The following is a 22,629-nucleotide window of genomic DNA, read 5'->3' as shown; positions in this document are numbered from 1 at the left end:
TGCTTTTGCCTTCGTTCTACTTCTACTCGTACCAATTCCTGCACTCGCTCCCAGGTATCTTCGTCTGTCACTCTACCAAAAGCTAAAACTCGTTTCGGTCTCTTTTCAGTTTCTTTCATCGGTTCCGACCGTTGGAATGCACTCCCCGCTGCAGTCCGCTTATGCTCTTCACTGCACCTATTCCGTAATTCAGTACTTTCATTTCTAGGGTACCCTGTAAGAAGGCCTTAGGCCTGTGGGGATTGCCCTATCAAAAATTTGATAATAATAATAATAATAATCTCACATCCATCGGATCCTTCAGATTCAACTGAACACTTTATATTGGACCTTGACTGTTGCCATGTTGACAATAGGGAGGTTCTGCTCTACGTTTTGGGAACGCGACGCAAAGAATCACGCGAACTTTCTTCGCGTTCCCGTAACGTAAAGAAATGCTGTTCTGCTCTACGTTTCACCTAGAGAAGTCACGTGGAATGTGTACTGGGAATTTCCCCTTCCATATTTTGCAGTTTTCTGCATGCAGTTGATCAATACCCAGCAAATCCGTACGCATTTTCTCTGCGTGTGCCACAACGTAGAGAACCCCATCTCCGCGTAGAAATCTGGAGCCAAAACACGCGAAGCCGTAGACTCTAACGTAACCCAGACACCTGCTCTCTACGTGATTTCTCTACGTTTCACGTATAGCATGCTAGCAGAACCTAAAAGTAGGCGCTCACAAATCACCCCAAAGGATGAACGTCGTACTCATCGCCTCCGCGATATCGATCCGTCGTACAAAAAGTCAACAAGCTCTATATCCACGTGTGCGTATCACAATGTGTACAAAAATGGTTTTTACCCGCCATATACGTACAAAGGTCACATTTGGATCCGATGGATCCGGGCAACCCTGCTCCCCGGCCCCGAGGTGGGTTGATCGGATCCAAATCCGAAGGATCCGGATCCAGATTCGACTAATCGAAAGGGTGCGAAGTGGATCCGGTGGATCGGGATCCCGATCCTACCAAACGAACATGCCCTAATAAAAAAAAAGTTTTATGTACAGCTGTACTTCGAAGTAGCGTTCTCGTACTGTCTTTATGTCTGAAACGGGGACTGAGGGAGTCGGTATTTTTACCACTCCCTGTCTGAAAAAGATCGTGCAGACTGGTGAGCCGCTACACAAGCCTGAGTACGCATGCGCTCTGTGAATGAGGTCACATGACTTGTGGATCATGTCGAACTCGTCGATAACGAGTACGAGTGCACGCGCCTGAGCATGTAATGGGCATGTTTGGTATATGCGCAGACATTGCACGCTGCAGCTGGCAGCAGCGACGTGTGTATGTGTGCCGGACCGCAGCGATTTTTGCATCTCCTTCCCGCTGTGTCAAAGTTTTATCGTCAGTCTAGTCAGTCATGCATGTCGTCGTTTGTTTCTCATACTTGTTCAAGAAGTGCTCACCACCCGTCATCTGCCAACAAATGGTTGGTTTAGTTTCCACGTTGACCTCAGTGGGCCTGTAGTTTTGGTGGAGGTGGAGGAGGACGCGGACGGCCACAGTCATGGAGTGGCAGGAGGCGCGGCAGTGGATGATCCAGGCGAAAACCTTTCCACCAGGACATCCCGGCGTTCGTCCAGATGCTGGTCTGGATGATTTTGCCAATTGCTTGCGAGATGGAGTGTTCCTGTGTCAGCTGCTGAATAAGATTATACCAGACGCCGTTCAGCATTTTCATCCTAGAGCTACATTGGAGGTAAGGTGTCCCTGTCCAACGACTGCCGTCCATCGAATCCCCACACGATCTGCTTTCCGTAAATGTGTGCTGCTCATGCAGTGTGAGCAAATATTTTGCAAAGCACCCCTTTCCTCTTGCGATTGAGTCTAAGCGAACGGACGGTGTCTTTGCTGTACCTGCGTTCAGTTCAAATGCATTCAGAACATCAACTCCTTCCTGCTGAGCGTCAGTGTGGCGTTCGGGATCCAGGATGAAGACCTGTTCCAGCCGAACGACTTGTTCGAACTGACAAACTTCTCTGCGGTAAGGCACACGGACATTGCATTCTGCACCACCCGCACACAATCCACCACACCCGCATGATCTGCATGCCGCTTTCGAGGAACGTGTCATGCTTCTTTTCTCACAACCTTCACCTTCCGAACAATTTTAGTAACATTTGAACAGCTAGGTGTGAACGGAGAGGTCTTTCTCTTTTTCTCGGTTTCTGGCCGAAGTGCAAGCTGATAAATTTCGAACCTTCAATCATCTGTTCAATAATCGTGGTTTGGTGTTACGCTCGTTTTCAGTTGCAAGTTGCTTGAAAGGATGCTGTGTGTGTGTTTGTTGTACTGCATAATTCCATTCCTGCTTCTCCCGCTGCAGGTTGTGAAATGTTTGTCAGCCCTCTCCCGCACCGAGGCCGCAATGGCCTTGGGATTGGAGTAAGTTTTGCTCGTGCATGTGCTGGTGATGTCTGCTTGAGAATGTTGTTCCTAACTTCGTGAAGTTGCGAACCGCAAACTGTCTGAGTGGCGACATGAGCATGGTTTTACTCTCTCCGTTCGTACGCTCGTCTTGTACATGCACCCACAGTAACTCTTGTACACGTACCCACAGTGACTCTTGTAGATGCAACTCTTGTACATCTGGTACATGCACCAACAGAAACTCTTGTACAATGTCATGTACCTACCTCTTGTACATGTACCTAGGCTACAGGAACTCTTGCACACACAGTGCTGGGGAACATTGCTTTCTGATATGCACCCACCTACACCCACCTACACACACACACACACACACACAAACACCTGTCCTGTTGACCCGTTGCCGTAAAGGTGACGTTGTCCCAGGAGGAGGGAGAGGAGCATGCACGCCGGTGTGACATAACATCTCTGGTCTGGCGGAATATCCGGGAGCACACACACACCACACACACACACACACACACAGGCACCAGACTTCACAGCAAACTTTCACGGGCTTTCTAGTTGCAACAGGAATGGAAACGCCAGTACGCATTCCACTCCAGTTGAGTTCCATGAGTTTGGCTCTCTAGTCACACTGGGCAGAGCCTCAGTATTTTCCGATGATTTGCCGATGGACAGAACGAAGTGATGCTATCCGTTCTGGTCAAAACGTAATCAGAATAGTGCCAGCCATTTCGGTAAACAGATGTACTGTTCAGCTATTTTGAGGTTATGCGATGTAAAGCGCATGTTATGTGTTGACATGGTTGTATGCATCATATGTACTGTGGAGAGTAGCGAAGCGTTGCTTTCGATATCACTTTGTACAACACATTCCAAAGTCGATGTGTTCGTGTAGACTGTATGCCGTGCAGCGTGAACTATGCCAGAACACAATCCGCGCTCTTCCCGCAGGAAATCTCTATGTTCAGTTTGTGCTGCCTTGCATGAAACAATAGCTAATGTTTTATGAATGTAAGGTGCGGGGAAGTATCTGTTCGGGATACGCCTGGTACCTTAGAAAATACAACATGGCGTATTCATTTGTGTGAATGCATAATGTACTGTTTTGCATTGTATTGTACTCATATTAGACATTCAAGTGCAGTCTGACTTCGCTTATCCGGATCCCTCGCAATTCGGAAGCAATTCGGAAGAAAACCGTTGGTTACCGATTTTCAGCATAGTTATGTCATGCATACATACAGTGTGTGTGCTCGATTATCCGGTTCCCTCGCCTATCCGGATATTTTTTTGTGAAAAACGGATGTGTGCGGTTATGCGAGGTCTGACTGTAGATTGTTTATGAATGTAAGGTGCAGAGAAGCATCTGTTCTTAATGCTACTGGTGCTGTACACATACAGCACAGCGTATTCATTCTTGTGAACGTATATTGTACTGTTTTTGTATTGTATTGTACTCGCCTTTTAAAATTTGTATACGGTGAGCTCTGTGATAATTGTGTTGTCCTCTATGACGGGACGCTAGTTACCGAAATATTTTGCTGTATTAATTTTCTCGTTCTCTGTGGGTTTCTTTCGTGTTTGGTGCAGGCCATTCCCAAGGGGTGCCGGTAGCGTCGATTTGAACCAGAGTGTGGAGGAGGATATTTACGGCGATCTGGAAAACGTCGCCTTGTAAGTACCGGTGGGAACTTGTCAGTCCTCTTCTTGGAGAGCTGTTGTTTTCACCCTGTTCTAGCGACCGAGGAATGTTACGATCACTTGACCAGGGCTGTGTGTCTTGAGGAGACAAGCAGGTGTTGCAGTTGAAACGCGTCTCCGTAGTTCTGTGTGGCAAAACTGGCCAGACTGGCAATATTAATTCCACCCCCCCCCCCCCCCCCACCCTACCCCACCTGCATAAATCAGCTGCATGTATGCGCATTGTATCTCATCCGCCTGCTACCAATAGGAAGGTTTCGCGCTACGGAATACGTATGAGAATAACGTAAGAACTGCATGTAACTTTCTTACGTAAAATCTGCGCTGTTGGGTTTCGCTCTACGACTGCTAAGCATGCCTTGTTGCTTTGGAGACGGGTTGGCTGCATGCACCCGCCCCATGCACCACGAACCGGAACTGCGTTTTCCATGTTGTATTCCACGTGGTGTGTACCTTGTGTTTCGCGCAGCTTGAACGTTGCCATGGATAAGTCCGGAAAATGCGAAAAATATTTCAAAAAGCCCTACGTAGGAAACAGCTTTCCTGCGGAAATCCGTAGAGAGATTTACGTATGAAAGTTGCCCTCGCTCCCCGGCGCATACGACATACGGATTTTCATGCGTAATAATTACGTAGAGCGAAAACTCCCGAATAGCTACCTGCCAGTCACACCTGGTTTGTCTTGGCAGTGAATACACGCCAAGTTAATCGTGTCTTGATTTGTGTTGCGCTGTCCTTTTTGCAGAACAATCAAGGCAACAGGCTCGTCCCGACAGCCTGGTGATGAGACAGATTACGGAGAAGCCGAGAATATGGTACCGGAGGAAGAACTCGTCTACTCCAGTGAACAAATGGACGAGGACATTTATGGCTCGCTCGTCAACTTCAGCAAAACGGCACAGGAGACGGCGAAGGGTGGCGGATTTGCGGGTGAGTGGTGCAATGTGTGCCGTTGCGTTTTGCCTCTTTTCGTGGCTGGTACATTTTGCCTTTTTCTGTTGAATGGTTCTCTGGAGGGCATGTGGACAGGTGTGTGCGGGAGTAACAAACACCGACACGCACACACGCACGAGCTTACACACAGCTATATCCTTGGTCTGCTGCATTTGTCGGCACTAATAATACTGTCTAGCCGGTACCCTAGCTGGGCAAAGAATTGATCACTGAAGATCTCTACTTCTACAGGAAGCAGAAAGTGCAACGCTGGCTCAGATCTATTGCAATGGGAACGCTGCTGCCACCGTACTGACATTCTACTTGCATGTGTGTGTGTGTGTGTGTGTGTGTGTGTGTGTGTGTGTGTGTGTGTGTGTGTGTGTGTGTGTGTGTGCGCATGTCGACAATATTCAATCCAGGTCTTCCGGAAAAGCTAGGTCATATTGTTGCTGAGCTTGTGGAGACGGAAAAGAGCTACGTTGACGTGCTCAACATCCTCTCGGAGCACTACATCAATCCTCTGACAAACTTGTTGGATGAGAAGAGCCGCGATGTCATCTTTATCAACTTACCGGTGAGTGATTCATGGTCTTGCGAATCATATCTCCTGATTATTTCAATATGGTGCATCAGGGTGCTAGTGGGGGGGGGGGGGGGCAGAGGAAGCAAACAGTTCACCCATTTTCCATGTTCCACTATTGCCTTGTCACGAAAGAGAGATGCAGAGACCACCCGGAGCGATCGATTCGTGGCTGCATTTTCGCTGCGTGAAGTGAAAAAAACAAAAATCGAGCAATCAGAGTAGGGAAGAGGGACTGCAACACTCTACCCCCCCCCCCCCCCCCTCTGGCTACCGCCCTGGTGCATGCCATCCTGGCTGTACTAAGTCTTGTGATGTGGTGATGGTGGCGGTGGTTTATGTTGCTGCTATGTGTTGCGCTTAGTGGTGTGCACGGGTAGTCGGGTACCCGTCTACCCGAGGTCCTCACGGGTACCCGTGCTACCCGTGAGGACCTCGGGTAGACGGGTACCGAATAGTACCCGAAAACCCGAAGTCGCAGATGACATCATGTACAGTGTACATGTACAAATAATTCACGCATGTCTACCGAGTGCGCAAAGGAAGGTACCGGTGTGCATTGTGGTCTTACCATGGAAACATTACCCGATCGGGTACCCGTGCTACCCGTGGAGAACTACCCGGACCCGATACCCGAAGAAAATGCTACCCGACTCAGCCCTAGTTGCGCTACTATTGCTACTACTACTACTCCTACTGCAATGTTCCCCGGCCGGGTATCTCTGTTTCGCTGTGCTTGTGGTGATGGTGCTGCTTCTTTTTCCTGTTATCCTCCTTGCTTTTGTGTAGGAATTACGCGAGGTGCATACTGGATTCTTGACCATGTTGGAAGCACAGGTCGAATCCGGTGCTCAGCTCATCAGCAAATGCTTTCTGAAACACGTAAGAACTAATCCTCATCTCCTTGCCCCGGGTGCACTCCAGTGCCCGGACTATATTGCTTTCTAAAATGCCGCTCCCTTCGGATCACCCCTCATTGACAATGTACAAGATTATTTTCCTCGCTGGGGTCCATGTTTGCCCAATGTACAGCATAGTTTGCGTACATAAATTACAGTGAAATCTGTGACTAACGACCACCCCTTGGGGCCAGAGCAAGCGGTCTTTAGTGGCAGGTGGTCCTTAGTTAGAGGTTTGCACCCCACAACCATGATTATATGAATGTGAGACCGTCCGTGCCTGGCTCAGTGGTCTGTAGTACCAGGCTGGTCGCTAGTCACGAGAGTCTTTGGTTACAGGTTTTGTTGTACGTGCTATTCAATCCGCTATTGTATCTGTGTGTTTACTGTTTGTGTGCAGGCGGACGATTTCGTGAACTACGGTACCTACTGCGCTGGCCTGCCCCCTAGCCAGACCAAGGTAAGGACGCCAGTGACAGTGCAGCAGTGCACTGAAGTGCACTCATGTGTGTGTGTGCATGTGTGTGTGTGCGTGCTTTTCTAGTTGAGATCCACTACTGTGCCGAGGTTGTTGTCTGTCATACACGTGTGTGCGTGTGTGTGCGTGTTCGGAATGTGCCTAGCAGCAAACTTACCAAATGAATGACTTCAATGGCTGAAGTCCAGTACTGAGTCAGTGATGGAGCGGGGAGGGAAGGGCGGGGCTGCATGGTTCGGATAAACAAATGCGTATTGTCTTCGATCCGTTTTGAGCTTTTGGGTGCACCTGGATACTATGTGTGTGTGTTTGTGTGTGTGTGTGTGTGTTTGCTTGTCTGTGTTATCAGGTGCAAGAATTGATGGATCGACCTGACATGGCCAAGACGTTAGATGTAAGTGGCCTGCTTCTGCAAGAAATTGCTTTTCTTGCTACACGTTGTGTTTCGACTGCGCAATGGCTTGTTACCGTCTCCTCGGCCTTCAGTGCGTACCTACTGGTCGCTCACTGAAAGCTGTTGTTCATAAAAAAAAGCTTGCACTGATATTCACACTGATCGTGTTTGGTAGTTTTGTACCGCCGGTATAAGCTCATTGCCCATTTCCAAAATAATAGGGATTGCACGAGTAATGGATTTGACTACGCTGGGATCAGCAATGCGCTGTTCAACAGCCCGCACGACCATGCCCGGGTGGCTGTATGGCGTGTTGACGGTACAATTTACGTCATTGAGCAATGGGCTCATTGTGTTTGCTAAGCCGTTTCTTGCTTTCTGCTGTGTTGTGTGACCGCTTCATGACGTAGGCGTGCAAGAAAGCATCCAAACAGCGTTTCAACCTGAAGGAGTTGTTGAGCGTACCTATGCAGCGTGTGCTTAAGTATCCGTTACTGCTCCGAGTAAGTTTGAGGCCTGCATGACACGCGTTATGCCACCTTTCTTGCGCATGTGTGTTTGAGCATGGGTGTTTGCTTGAACGAAGATTATCTCAGCAAGCAGATCCTTTGATGCATGTGTGCGAGAGAGTGTGTGTGTGCGTACTCGTGCATACTTTCGCTACAGATTAAATGTCGCTATTTTCACGACCATCACGCATTCGCGAATATAAATCGCCGCAAACTGCTCTGTACATTGACCATTGACAGTATAAGGTCTAACTGAAGAGATACAATCGCACAAGTACGGAGGGTCCTTTGCACTGCGATGCCAGGTTGAAGTACTAGTAGTCCTGGTTGATTCCTTAGCCTCGTAGGCTGTGAACTGAAACAACGTCTGAACATGTTGCAATGACCATAGCACAGTGCCCGGTATCGTGGATTTGGCGAAGTGCAGGTGCATGCGATTGCCACAGCATGTAAATGATTATATCCAGCTGAAATGTTTTTTGTGTCCCAATTGTCCGACTGTTCGTCTTGTAGGAATTGATCAAGCAGGGCGGCAAATGCGGCTACGGAGATATCTCCGGCCTGGAAGAGGCTTCCGATGCGTTAAAGGTAAGCGCATGAGTTGCTCTCCGTCCATCCCTCTTTCACCCCTTTCCGCTGAAACTTGTTCCAGTCCAGCCAGTGAACAGCCATGACGGCACGCTGAACGAAATGCTCGGCACCTAGTTTTTTTCGCGAGCAATTCTTTGCCTTGTAACTCTATTGCTTGATCGGTGGACTGGGTCAATATGTGACAGGTACAGTAAACCAACTGTCCCAGGGACCACTACAACTAAGACCAAAAGCGTGATATGTCCAGTCCTAAAACCTTTTTCTAAGGTGACCACCTGTCCACGGAGGCGGCGTCTGAGCGATCGGCTTAGACGGGGTTCACTGTGTTTTTGCATTTTGAGATTTGACGCGACTCTTTCCTTGCTTCCGTGCCTGCAGGACGTTGCCAAGAGCGTGAATGAGATCAAGCGTGACATCGAGGCGCTGAGCACAACCCGGGAAATTCAGGCCAGTCTTCTCGACTATAAGGTAAGGCAGTGCGAAACACCCATGTCCATGTTACCGGTGAGGCGCATCGCTCGTAGTGATCCTGGTATTTGTGGATATTGGCTGTGGCTTTTTCTGTGTGAGTAGACTTGAAAGCAATTGCAACTTTACATGTTCCAGGTATAAGTAGACAACTATATCAGCTATAAAGTTATAAGGAAACAGACTTACAAATAACTTATTTGTTATGTCTGCTCTGGTTTGTGTGTGTGTGTGTGTAGGGGGAGAACTTGAGTACCTATGGTCGGTCACTGCTCGACGGTGAAGTAAGAATCAAGAACGTTGAAGACCCAAAGCCCAAGTCAAGGTATGTGCCGCTCATGTACATTGCTTTCTGGGGAGAGCATTGAGATAGTTCCTGTTTCTGTTCTTGCGACGGTGATGGCAGGAGTATGCCGCGCCGCCAGATTGTAGAACGCACGGTCTTACTGTGCGCATAAGCCAATTGTACTTTCGGATTGTTGCATTGATTCACACTCGCTTATACAGTACCAGCATGCACTGGACCTTCAGACTGAAGGGTGATGATCTCTTTGTGGAGATGTTGTAAGGAACTGTGTGTGTTGATGCTGACCAGTGATGAGTGCTTACTACCAGTACCAAGAGTACATAACCCCCCAAGAGTGTGCAACTCGACTATGGGTGCTGTCCCGGCAGAATTTCAAGTTGACGTCATTTTGATGCTGCAATGCGCAGCGCACTGTACACGGGATTATCAGACGATTCCGGAACCTGTGGTTGACCGAAGCCGATCTGATCCTGTACAGATTATTGCAAAGAAAAACGCGTGATGCGTTGACACCCGTACGCATGTTGTAAATCACTGATGCAAGGAGCATTGCGTCATAAATACTGGCGTCAACTTGAAATTCTGTCGGGACAGCAGGGTATGTGGGAGTTGCACACTCCGGTGGGTTATGTACTCTTGGCAGCACCTACTGTAAAAGCAGAAATTTTCGGTGGTGTAATATTTTCGGTATTCTCCAAAATCGGCGGTTCGGCGGAGGGAAATTTTCGGTAAACCCGCGTTCCAGGTAAGTGTACTAGTACTATACCGACATTTTCGGTGCGTTTTATTTTCGGTAAAAATTTCGGCACCGAAGTTACCGAAAATAAAACACCACCGAAAATTTCTGCTTTTACAGTATACTGTAACTCCCCATTCAGCGCTACTGGGCCTTGCCTTTGGTACTCTGCATATAAAATGCTAAAAACAGGGCCAATAGGAAGTTCTAAAACTCCAGGGTTCTGGCAACTGGGGTCCTCAAATATTTTGGAAATGATTGCCAAGACTATCAACCACAGGGTGACAGAATCGATACAGTCCCCAAAAAGAATAGCGCATCACAACAGGGGACGCAAGTTTGCTCAAATTGCGTGAAATACGCCAAATGCGTGAAATTGCAGCTGAAAGATCGCTGAAAAGAGAAGAAAAAAAGACGCGTAGTATTTCCAAGCGGGATTCGTACCAACGACCTATCGTACAAGAGGCAGGATCATGATCCAACTGACTAACAGTGCTTTTACACACCAGACAGTGCCAGAAATCACTATATATCCCATGACGTCTATAGACGTCATCCCGCGCATGGGGGGCATTTTCAATGACGTCTATAGACGTCATCAGCGTTCAATGGGTTAAAATGTGAAGTTCATCCATTTCCGTCTGATGATCGATATATTGTTTACCGAACCACTTATAACCGTGCTGTTGTGCTTGTGTGTTCATATTTCTCAGATACGCCTTCCTGTTCGACAAGGTGCTTATCATTTGCAAGAACAAGGTGAGTCGTCTGTCTCCTTTCATTCCTGTGTGCTTCCTTGCTAGCAGTAGGAATAATGCAGTAAATACTGTAATATGCCAGTGGTGAAGCCTGTTGGCTTGTCAGCTTGTGGCAGCATCTCGCCCCGGTGTGCTCGAGAATTGGTTGGTCTTGCGGTGGTATTCCTGTGATGTGTGCAGCTGGCCAGTTTCAAAGAGAGCCTTGTGATAAATGCCTGTGACCGCTGTGTGGCTCGGTGACTGTGTGTGGTGTTGAGGGTCTCTTCGGTGGCCGAATGAGATTGGCCAGGAAGGTGCCATGGAGTGCTTTGTCGGTCTTTGTTGGTTCCATCGCCAAGGCCACCATACAACTGGTGTGATGTGAGGAGCATAACTTTCTTTCCATTTGCCAAAATAAGCACAGAAGTGGCTCCTGGGTGTATTTAAGAAAGCATTTGCAAATCGTATTGTACCTACATGCATACAGTGAGCAGGCTTATAGCCGGCATTTTGCCAACTGATCAACAACCAGGTTCACGGAATCTTTATCAGAGGGCTAGCTAGTACTGGAGGTTTGCCCGATCGGATTTGACTCAGCATTGCGCTTCTCTGCACGATTCTTGTGCTAGCAGATGTCAGGTTGACTCTGACTTTTTCCTACTCGCTGGCATTTTGTTTTACCTTGCTTGCATGTTTTCCTCTGCAAAATTATTCTTGTCATCTCAGGGCGATCGCTTTACATTCAAGAAGATCCTCAAGCTGGATGAGTATGGTTTTGAGGACATGCAGCAGTCGGCGGTGAAGGGCAAGTTCTCTTTCGCATTCCAGATCCAGGGAAGGACCTCGACGGCGGCAACAAACAGCTGCCTGTTCTACGCCAAGACAGCGCAGGCCAAGGTCGAATGGCTGAAGCTGGTGAACAATGCTGTGTAAGTTTATCTGTTGAGGCAGCAGCGTAGCCAGAGTCTTCCGTGGCGTCGCTGTTTGCATTGCGCTCCAATGTTCAAACCCACTGTACTGATCTGGTCAACACGTGTCTGGATAGTATCATAGCGCGGACATCTTGCCCTATGGTACTCCTGGCTAGAAGATCTGGCCGGCGACCACTGCAAGACAGTGATAGCAGATTGCACTCTGTTTCTGTGAAAGAAGACTGTGTGTTTGTGTCAACTGTATGTGTAACATTGAATAGTGTCATCCACCCGACAGCACTGTTTGAGCTGATGCTGTAGCGCCGCATGCACAGTCCTGCTCCATGCAATCCAGTCGCGTCGCTCAAGTTTGCGCCGCATGCACCATTTTGCAGCCAAGTGTTCACGGGTCTAGGGCTGCGCAACGCCGGCCCGGAGCGTACTTGAGCGACACGGTTGGATTTCATTGAGCAGCACTGTACAAACTGCACCCATCAGCACTTCTGCTCTCTGCCCGTGCTTGTCAGCACTGCAGCATGCACACAGCTCTGTCAGAGAAGACTCCCCCCATGCGCACAGTAGAATACTTCTGGTTTCCAATGCTCTTGTGCCAGTTTGTTTTAGTACCACTGAGTTGAATAGCCAATTGAGTCATCTTTCCAAGATTCCTTTTGAGTCTCTCTCCCGGGGAGACCCACGTGACCAGTTTTGGCAGTGAGCAACAAGTACAAATAAGTACAAGTACATGATTTGAAGCCAGCAATACTGTGCAGCCTGAGTAATCGCTGTCATTTTCCGTATTGTCCTCTTGATCTTCTAGGTCCAACATCAACAAAACTGGACCCTCGGCCAGTAAGTTACTTCTTTTAACCTTTTCACGCACCGCCTGACTATTCCCACAACTGTTCTGCACGTTGCTGGCTATTGCATTATGTATGCGTTGGGTCTTTGAACGCACACATGCACTATGGTATGTGAACCCAATCTGGGCAGGTTTCATGATCTAGCGTTGCGAGCGTAGAAGACGGTGGCTCCAGCATCAGCGGCAACCACCTTCTGCATTTAGTCTTACCGCCGCAGTCACGCCACTTCATTTCGGGGCTGAACAGCTGCAGAATATGAATGTTGTGCACATGCCATATTTGGGTGTGTGTGTGCACACTGTGCCAACATGTGAAGTTGCTGGCAACCTAGTGTCCCTGCTAGTGAGCCACTTGAGAAAAACTACTTGTTTTCACGCGATCTTTCCTGAGTATAGTTGCTAGAATTGTGCTGATTGAACGTATTGCCCATGTGTGATTGTTGCAGGTGGACACAATTTCGACCTGACTACATTCGATTGCCAGACACAACGATGCTCGGTCTGTCGGCGATTGATGTGGTATGTTCCGTGCCTATGAACTGGGTTGTGAACGTGTGGCTCGACGACGTGCAATGCACTGGCCCTTGCGCTAAACTTATAATTATTTCCTCTTCTTCCACCCTTGGGGCGTTGCACATTTGTACACTTTTGCTCGTCCTTTCCCCACACACGTACACTAATGCATCGATGGAGAGAGAGAGAGAGAGAGAGCTGGTTATCTTGTTGTCAGTATGGCTAACTCATATCTACTCTGTAGAGTTTCTTTCTGGTGATGGAGCTATCTGGTCTGTTTTGCTCCCAGCACCATTCATCCTCTTCCAGTATGCTGATGGTCTCAAGCCAATACAATGTGTATGCGTGTGGTGCTTGTCTCGTGTGTGCTCACAGGGGTCTTATCCTGCAGGGCTACCGCTGTTCGGTGTGTGAGAACGCTGTGCACGGCGACTGTCTGACCAACATCACTGCAAGGTGCCACGGCCAGGCCCAGGGTGGCCAGTCGTCCGCTCACCTCTGTAAGTACATGTACCGTATCTACCCGGATACGAGTCGTGCCTCTGCTACACTTTGTAGGGAGTCTCACCTCCCGCCGTTTTAGGAGCTGCATGTGCCTTAATCTTTGAGGGTGTTGCAGCGGGTGCGGAAAGCTCTGTCTCTAGCCGAGTCTCACGTGAGCCGTGAATTTTTTTACACTGAACTTCAAGTCTCGCTATCTCCAAATGGAATGCAGTTTGTGTGTTGTCCATCTGATGTACATTAGACATGGCTTCCAGGTCACGGTCTACTGGTGTGTTGTCCTCATTGAGTGATCTACCACATAATATGAAAGACTGAATACTGCAATTATTTTGGACACCATCTCCCTGTGATGTGTTGAATGATCGCATCAATTTCAGTGGAAGGACACATTGCAAACCCCTTCCACTGAAACTGTTGACTGTCAATGAAACAGAAGTCTGGATCGCGAGCACAAAGACCTGGCTTGTTATGATCGTGATTTCTGTGTGTATTCTCATCCTTTGCTTGCACAGCTGCTGGTGGTCCGAATGTGCGTAACACGGTGTCGCGGGCTAAGGACAGGTGGATGAGCAGTACCTTATCGCCAGAGGTATTCCGGCCCACTTCCTCCGCCTGTCTTGTTTTCTTTTGTTTGTGGATCTCAATGCCTCTCTCTCTTTCTATCTCTCTCTTTCTCCTTCTCTCTCACTCTTTCTCCCGGGCCAAATGTGCTGCAATGACGAGAATCAGTCCCAGACTTACAACATGGTGTTTTTGTTTTAATTTCCGAGCAGCACGGACGCCCGAATCACATTTGTGTACTTCTTCTGGTGCGTTGTACGGTTTTCTTTGTGCCCTGTTCACATTCTTGGTTTGGATGTTGTGCGCTTCTTGGTGGCTGTAGGCTCGCAGGGCAGGGGGTGGAAACCGCGGTATAGTTCAAGCAATGCAGAAGTGAGTTTTTAGTGTCCTGGTGCTTGTGTGTGTGTGTGCGCGTGCGTGTGTGCAGGTGCCACACCTGACTAGTTATATCCTTTGTATTGCATACATTGTGAGATGCACATACCGGTGTGCTCGGTAGTCCGTGGGCCACTGGCTCTATCAGAAATTCTTTAGGGCTTTCTGGATGTAGATCTCCCTGGTTTTGCAATGGCTGGAGGGTATCTGACACTTGTTGTTTTCAAATCAAGTCTTTATTCTCACGATAGCCAGTGGCCAAAAAGAGTTGTTGTTGTTGTTGTTGTTGTTTTTTGAATTATTTATTCTTTGCTGTTGCTGTTGTTGTTGTTGCAGCTATCAAGGTCTTCCGCCGCCCACAGGCTCATTACCGGCGCTGATGTTTCAACCTGGTGATGAGATTGATGCCTTTATTACAAGTGCCGACTTCTGGGAGGTATGTCGACGCTCTGTTCTTCTTTCTCTTTCTGCCTGTCTGCCTGCCTGTCTGTCTCGCACACACACCGCCAACATTGCAACTTGTGCTGGGGTCTACACCATTCCACTGTTTGCATTCTCAGGAGTTCGCCGTCCCTATTTTGCCGGACAGCAACACGCGGCACACTTCAGAGCCCTATGAAAGAGGAGTAAGGAGAAAAACGACGGGTGCGCTTTTCTGTGATCATAGTCCTCGGGATATAAACCAGTAACCTCTGGGCTGGACCTCAACCGCGCATACCGTAAAGTACCGTTGATCCGCCCCCTCTCTAATCCCGCACCCTGTCTATGTTCTACCTGTGAAGCGACTGTGGCTTATTCAACGAAATGCGATTTTGAACCGACGCATGCCCTGCTGTACACAATACGTGCCAATCCAGGATAAAAATGTGCACGATCCAGCACATCGAGTCTGATCCTCCACGTTGTTGTACATCGTACTGCACTTGACAGCCTTGATCTAATTCCCGCCCCCGGCCGAAAACCCAGCTGGGAAGCGACATGGCGTGGGGGGGGGGGGGGATCAACGGTACTTTACGGTACATATCTTACATTCGTTGCTCGCCCGTGTCATAAAGTGGAACGTTCATCCAAAGAATATTTCTTCCTTCAAGGAAGACGTATTCGATGGATTTGTTTTTCCGTAGAAGAATTCTGTTTATGACATCATAGAGCATAACCCAGTGCCATCTTGTTGTTTCCTTTTCTTTCATTCGTCTTCCAGGGCACGAACACGCGAACTGGCCTGACGGGATCCTTCCCAGCAGCATTTACCAAGCGTAAACTGGAGGAGTTAGCTAGTCCGTCGGCCCCAGCAAGAACGCGCGGTGTAAGTACCAGCGATACTTGATCAGAGCGCCAATGCACTCACGTGGTGTTGCTCTAACCCGGTAGTGTTATCGCATGGAATCACTTTGACTGCCTTGTGTTCCAATCTGTTCCCTAGCTCGCTCTCTCTCTCTCTCTTTCTCTCTCTCTCTCTCTCTCTCTCTCTCTCTCTTCTCTCTCTCTCTCTCTCTCTCTCTCTCTCTCTCTCTCTCTCTCTCTCTCTGGTATACACTTGCAATCAACCCTCTCACATGCGGGCACGTTGCGAGGTTGTCTAACTCAGAACACTGCTCGCATGGCACACGTGTAACCTGTCATACTGAGGATAACTGAGCAAGGCATACGCCTCCATTGCGCAATGACGTCATTTCTACATCAAGACCTTACTCAGCCACCGGAAAAATTGTGACGAAACGTACACAGGCTGAATAATGGTGTGAGTTGTGGTTGTAGTGTGTACATATTACCTAGCCCAGTAGAAGGCGGTGTATGGTAGACGAGGGCAGCTTGATAATACTTAATAGAGGGTTGAGTGTATGATGTGACTTGCACAAGATCTGATGCTGGACAAACTGCTTGTTTTCTGGACTTTGCAGCAGAAAACCTCCTACGAGAACACCGAGCTGAAATTCAACAGTGGCAATCGTGGTGGCGGCGCTGTCTCAGAAAAGTAAGTAGATGCTTGATGAGTGCATTGTGTTATCCAACTGTTGGTGTGTGCCGCGTCCTCAGATTTTTGTGAAGTTGTTTTGGTAGTGTGGAGCACCATCGAGTCTATACCGAGTCTGGCTTCGTCTCCAACATGAGTGTTTGCGTTTGTCAAGTGTCTTTTACTGACCGTTTGCCTTCTGGCTACCTTTTTCCGTGTGTGTGTGTGTACATTTCCGTGTGTGTGTGTGCGTGTACGAATGCACAGACGTAGTCTACCACTGCCCCCTACGCCGGCACTACCGGGAAGTCCCGGTAGTCCCTCGTTGCCGCCATCTTCACCGCGTGGCAAATCCCTCACGTCCTACTCTTGGTAAGGGACTTTCCCCCGTTACTGTGGCTGGTGTGTGGGACTCCAGACAGATCAGACCTTTTGGCATAGTTTGTTGGCATGTGTTTGTGCGGTCTTGTCGCGTCTTGTATACTGTGCAGCACAGCTGTCCTCTGTTGGGCGCTGTGGCAAGTGCATACTCAAGCACACATCGTGTAATTTGTTGTCGCTTTTGCTTCTTGCTGAGCTTATTTGGGACTACCAAATCTTCTGAGTTTCTCCAGGAATAGTCTGTTTTCTTCTTGATAACTGCAGAATTTTCGGTGCACAGCAAGAATATAGTTGTTTGTTGTGCTGTAATGTCAATGCCATGATTTGTCCACGGTGCAGGTATGTTGGCAAAATGTCTCGGCAAGGGGCTGACTCCTCGCTTCTCTACTCCGCCAACGGTGTCTTCCTGGTCCGGGAGAGTGAAGCCCGTCCTGGCACCTACGCCTTGTCGATAAAGTGAGTTGCCCTTCTCTCCCTCCTTACTTGCTAACCCCCTTGTCTCGCTCTCGGTAATCTATCATCCTCAGCCAACACATAGCAAGATTCTTTGTTGCTCTTGCTTCAGGATCCTGCTGTTGGCATTGTTCACTGGATGCTAAGTGTATTCTGTCTGCTGCATCCTTCTTCTCTGTGTCAATGATCAGGTACAACGCCGGAAAACATATCAAGATTGTTGGTCAGGATGGCAAGGTCTACCTCAGTGCCGCCAAGAGATTTTCTGATATTCCGGTGAGCTCAGCACACCTGTTCCAGCTCCGCGGTGCATTTCTGTTGACGTGCTTGTAGAGGCTATGCCATGTCTCGGGTCTTGTGTGTTTGAAGATTGTGATGGCTCCCGCTTTTATGTTCTACCAAGAGTACATAGCCCCCAAGAGTGTGCAACTCCAGCTATGGAGTCTGCGATGGCAGAACTTCACATCACGTGATGAGCCCGTACACATTTTTTGCACTCTGTGCATGATTGATACAGGGTTGAACGCAACCCAGCTTTGGGCTCAACTCTCTTGTGGTCACTTTGCACTGTTTACCAGCGTAACCTTTTGAACCATGTCACGTGATGTGAAGTTCTGCCGTCGCAGCACAGCATAGAGGTTGTGCAGGCAGTTGCACACTCTTGGGGGTTATGTACTCTTGGTTCTACTCTATTCTATTCGCTGTGAAAAAATCAAAATGCTCGTTGTGTCATCAGGTGTCTCATCAGGTGTCTGGTTTGCATTTGTCATCGGAACACTAGCATATTTTGCCAGAGACCTTGGTATTGTCTTTGCCAGTGGTGTGTGATATGCCTGTCCGGTCCCTAAAAGGGAGTCTTCCCATACCGGCCAAACACAGTCGAGAGCTCAGACGACCTGTCGCTGTTTCTTTCGAATGTCGGAGTCTGGTGTGTCACGCCGCGTGTGATTGGTGGAAACTTGAAAGGCATTCCGGACAGATTTTGACATTCATACCTGAGCCGTTATCCTCTGATCCCACTAGGTGATAGCTTGCTTTGCCTAGCTAACGCTTCACTTGGCATGTGTCTGTGTGTATCGTCCCAAGTGATGGCCACCAGTAGCTGTTGCTCTAGTAGTCCTTGTAATTGGGCCACTCCTGGGTGGCTGGGTGTTGCGCATTGTAGATATGTGCACGTGCCGTAAAGTCGTGTATAAAAGCCGCGGCTTATATGACTATCTGGGGGAAGTTTTGCAGGCATCTACATGAGACAGGCTTTTACACAAGACAGGTATTTCTATGTATGTCAACACTACATTATACAAGCACGCTTATGTGGCGACAGTGCATCTTGAAAATCAGGACTCTACTAGTATATGAGACCGGCTTCAATACAAGACACTACGGTATACATGGACATGTAGATTGTACACGCTGTATCCAATGTTGTTCTTGTCCCTCTCCTTGCTCCCTTTCCGTGTGTACTCTGTGCAGGAAATGATCCACTACTACAAGACCAGCACACTGGTGCACAGCTTCCCGGGTCTCAACACCACACTGCTGCAGTCGTTCGGTGACACCACTAGCAAATGCATAGCGCAGTACGACTTCAAGGCACGGACAGAACATGAACTGAGTATTGAGGTGAGTTTCGTTCACAATCACCACTGGAACTCAGAGGAGCGTAGTTGAAGAATATCCTAGCGGTGTTGTCCGTGTGTAGTTTCCTCTCATCAAGGTTTCTGTCTTAGTCATGGGGTTTGTATGACGTACGTACTCTCTCTCTCTCTCTCTCTCTCTCTCTCTCTCTCTCTCTCTCTCTCTCTCTCTCTCTCTCTCTCTCTCTCTCTCTCTCTCTCTCTCTCTCTCTCTTGTGTCACAGGAGGAATGTGAGATACTAATCATTTCCAAGACAACAGCCACTGCTGGTTGGTGGTATGGAAGTCGCAATGGATGCAAGGTGAGAAAACGGTGCCGCTCTCTTTACATTTGCATACGTTCACCCCTGTTGATCGCATAAACGGGCATGCGGGTGGCAAAACGAGACTAATGAAATTAGCGTTCCAATGAAATCCAGGTCTTCATGTCTTCTCTGCAATGACATTGAGATTTGGTGCCTTCACAAACTCATTTCGTCTGAGTGGCTAATGCTTGTCTCTCTTTCCTCTTTCCTTGCAGTTTGGTCTCTTCCCTTCCAATTACATAGAGGAAATCGGCAGCTAAGGCGGCCAAAACATGCTACGGGACGACTCGCTTCCAAACCTAACCAAGGAAAGTTTCGGCTGGTCGGCACAGCTGTGCCTTGCTCCTCCGGCTTTGCACGTGCCGCTTGAGACAGCTAATCGCAAACTCTCCGCTTTGATGTCTTCACTCAGGCTTCCCCTCAGATGACGTTGCTGTGTGTCAAGCATGCATGCTGGGCATTTTCTTTTTCTTTTCTTTTTTTTGTCGCTGTACATAAACAATAATAGACTCTCTTTTTTTGTTCCGCTTCTTTTCATTGTCCTTCTAATGTTCTTTGTTTTGATAAGCACGATCCGATGTAAGGCATCTAATTTAATCACTGCTACTCCACTTCGGTGTATTCCCCGCTGCCAATCATTTTCTGCAAATATCCGTCATCAGCATCATAAGCTTCATCCTCCTCTTATGACCAACGTGACTTTCCTCCCCACTGAGCTTCTTTTCTCGCCTTCTCTTTCTCTTCTTTTTAGCATCCATATCGAGTGCTGTGTGCACCTTGAGCGACATGATCAGTTCTCATTGCGTAATACTGCCTCCGCGATTGATGTTGTCTCGCAAAGCGGTTGATCCGCGATGACCCTCATCTCCTCTGACCTTCTTCTTCTCCCCATTAGTACTAATCATGAGCGGTACAACAGGTGGTGGCAATCAACACTCAATTGTCTGTTTTCCCCACATGTGGTCGGGTGTGTCTGTCTGTCTGTGTGCTAGTGTGTGTGTGCGTGTGCACATGTGTGGGTTGGTGCATGCTCATTTTCAGGACAGGGTTGTTTCAATTCTTGTCCATGTGCTATGCTCTACTATGCTACTTATGCACTCAGGACAGCATGGACATGTGCATTACCTGGATCCGGCCAGTGGGTGCACCACTTTTCTGTACACTTTCCTGCTGAAACCTGGTCGAATTGTGACATTTTCTTTTGTGTTTAGTTACAATCATGCATGGATGCTGCGAATGGGGTTTTCTGTCTCTGACCAAAGTTCCATTGTGCCCTGGTGCAGGGTTAGTCTCATCTGCTCACCGGTATCCGCTTTAGGAGCTGCCTCTGTGCCGCAGTGCTTGATAGTACTAGCTTTAAACGGATGTGAACATTTTCGCTTCACACAAACAATGAAACTTACTATTTGACACAATACTGTAAGACATGTTAGTAGTGAGGTTCTGCCACACGGTAAAACGTGCCAAAGTACGTATGGAAACTTTGCCGCGGTACGGGATTTAGTTTGATACGGATTTTTTCATACCGTTTTCCGTGTGAAGCGCGCTTCACACGGACTGGATTCCGTGTGAAAAGTGAGCGTACAGAGCTACATCGAGTACATGTGGCGGGGTGTTCGTGCATGCTTCGAGCATGCTACGTACAGCAGAACCGGTGCAACGTAGGAAAAATCCGTGTCAAACTTCACTGCAGTTGACACGGAATTTGGTACGTAGTTCCGTGTAGCAGAACCTCTCTAGTATAACGAGTCGCAAATTTAACGATTGTCCAAAATTCATCGGTTAACGAGAAGATACGTCAACGATCTTGCAGTATTCTGCCATATCCACACTCAGCATAAGCAGTACGGCCTCAACGGATCTTATTATAACGAAGAAATGTCATCCGTTAAAACGTTAGATTTGCTTCCTCGTTATATACATGTCTTACAGTAGCGGTACGATAAGGGGTCGTCGCAAAAGTTTTTTGTCGCCCGTGAAATTAACATGATTCGTTGGGGGGGGGGGGGGGGTATAATAATACTCTTGATATGGCAATGTACATGCATGCCATTTTCGTCGTCCAGCATAGCAAGCTGTATTCGTTTCAGAGGGAGGGGAGGAGGTCCGAGTACGAAATGAAAGATGTTCGTTTCAGGGACGACAGAAAACTTCTGCGACGACGCCTATTAAAGTGTACCTTGTACTGTAGCAAGAGTAACATTCTGCACATGCATGCATGTTTATCAAACACGAGTACCGGTACTAGTATTATACCGCCCAAAGACTACTTGATTGTGTACAGTCAGACCTCGCTTATCCGGTCCTCTTTTATCCGGATCCCTCGCCATCCGGAAGAAAATAGCTGGTTACAGATCTACAGCATACGCAATGCATCCTACATAACCGGTGTTCGGTTATCCGGTTCCCTCGCCTATCCGGACATTTTTTGTGGAAAACGGATGTGTGCGGTTAAGCGAGGTCTGACTGTATCTTTGCTACAGCATACTGATGCTAGCAAGAGCATTATGAGTATACTATTATAACCCCCTCCCATTATTATACTCTTGGTACGAGCAAGAGTACATGAAAACCAGAGTGTGCAGCTTGGGGCTTTTTCTACTACATGTATAGGTGTCTGTCACGGCGGAAGTCCGTGATTACATCATAATATTTGGTGCAGATCTGAGGCGGGAAGCGGCGTAGTGTATACAACTGAGCTGCAGTTGTGCAGAAAGAGACCTGCTTGAATCCTGCTTGTACGCACTACATCACTAAAATGATGTAATCACGGAATTTAGCCGTGACAGCAACCCATCAGAGCTGCACACTCTGGTTTTCATGTACTCTTGATTGTACTCTTGGTACTACTACTGTAGTAGTATGCGGGCTGAGCTCTAACCAGTCAGGGATGATCGCTGGATCTGCGCCTCATGCACTTACACCAATCAGCGGCGCTGTAACAGCCAGCAGTCCTCCACGGGGCCGGGGCAACATGATTCCTGCCATTGCAGAGTGCGGCAATGCACCCACTTGTACGAGCAGTCTTCTACCGTCATTCGAATCTGCTCTGCGCACAGCTAGCTAGCAATTCGAACTAATCGTTTGCGTGTGTTAAAACACAAACCCAATATTGAAAGAGGTCCACCCCCATCGCTTCCCGGCTATACAAGTTGAGCCGGAGCAGAGTGTAACAAACCCAGGCTGCAGACACACAGGCGTACTAGCAAAGGGAAACTAAAATATAATTTCAAAAAATCAAATCTATAAGTAGTCCAGCTACGAAATCTGTGAATAATACTAATAAGGCCAAAACAAAAAATAGGCTTGTTTCCGGTCGGCAACCCCTCAAAAAGGAGACTCGGTCGGCCGGAATGAAATTTTTTTTGGATATTTTATTTTGGTTCCTCAATTGTTGTGGTATTGATGGACAAGAGC

At 48.1% G+C, this 22,629-nt stretch overlaps 1 protein-coding gene across 1 annotated transcript; it reads left to right on the top strand.

The window, feature by feature from the left end:
* Nucleotides 1-1,366: 1,366 nt before the first annotated feature.
* Nucleotides 1,367-20,155, top strand: LOC135829624 (proto-oncogene vav-like). Its single transcript, XM_065342023.1, has 29 exons — nucleotides 1,367-1,743; nucleotides 1,912-2,028; nucleotides 2,371-2,429; nucleotides 4,011-4,094; nucleotides 4,867-5,051; nucleotides 5,477-5,631; nucleotides 6,427-6,519; nucleotides 6,937-6,996; nucleotides 7,364-7,408; nucleotides 7,819-7,911; nucleotides 8,431-8,505; nucleotides 8,887-8,976; nucleotides 9,216-9,301; nucleotides 10,733-10,778; nucleotides 11,483-11,685; nucleotides 12,488-12,519; nucleotides 12,976-13,048; nucleotides 13,418-13,542; nucleotides 14,059-14,135; nucleotides 14,430-14,479; nucleotides 14,819-14,918; nucleotides 15,684-15,788; nucleotides 16,384-16,457; nucleotides 16,704-16,808; nucleotides 17,157-17,273; nucleotides 17,462-17,546; nucleotides 18,744-18,893; nucleotides 19,132-19,209; nucleotides 19,428-20,155. The coding sequence occupies exons 1-29, from the start codon at nucleotides 1,552-1,554 to the stop codon at nucleotides 19,470-19,472; spliced, it is 2,799 nt and encodes a 932-aa protein (XP_065198095.1). The 5' UTR covers nucleotides 1,367-1,551; the 3' UTR covers nucleotides 19,473-20,155.
* Nucleotides 20,156-22,629: the final 2,474 nt, after the last annotated feature.

Source organism: Sycon ciliatum, chromosome 13 (assembly GCF_964019385.1).
Source record: "Sycon ciliatum chromosome 13, ocSycCili1.1, whole genome shotgun sequence".
NCBI classification, from domain to species: Eukaryota; Metazoa; Porifera; class Calcarea; order Leucosolenida; family Sycettidae; genus Sycon; species Sycon ciliatum.
Note: the sequence above shows the minus strand (reverse complement) of the source record. Positions and strands in the feature narration are given on the sequence as shown.

Bases quoted from the DNA above. Each gene is read 5' to 3' on its own strand.
- LOC135829624 (XM_065342023.1), top strand. From the start codon at position 1,552: ATGGAGTGGCAGGAGGCGCGGCAGTGGATGATCCAGGCGAAAACCTTT. The intron at 7,409-7,818 runs GTAAGTGGCCTG...TTCATGACGTAG, and splicing joins ACATGGCCAAGACGTTAGAT to GCGTGCAAGAAAGCATCCAA. The intron at 7,912-8,430 runs GTAAGTTTGAGG...TTCGTCTTGTAG, and splicing joins AGTATCCGTTACTGCTCCGA to GAATTGATCAAGCAGGGCGG.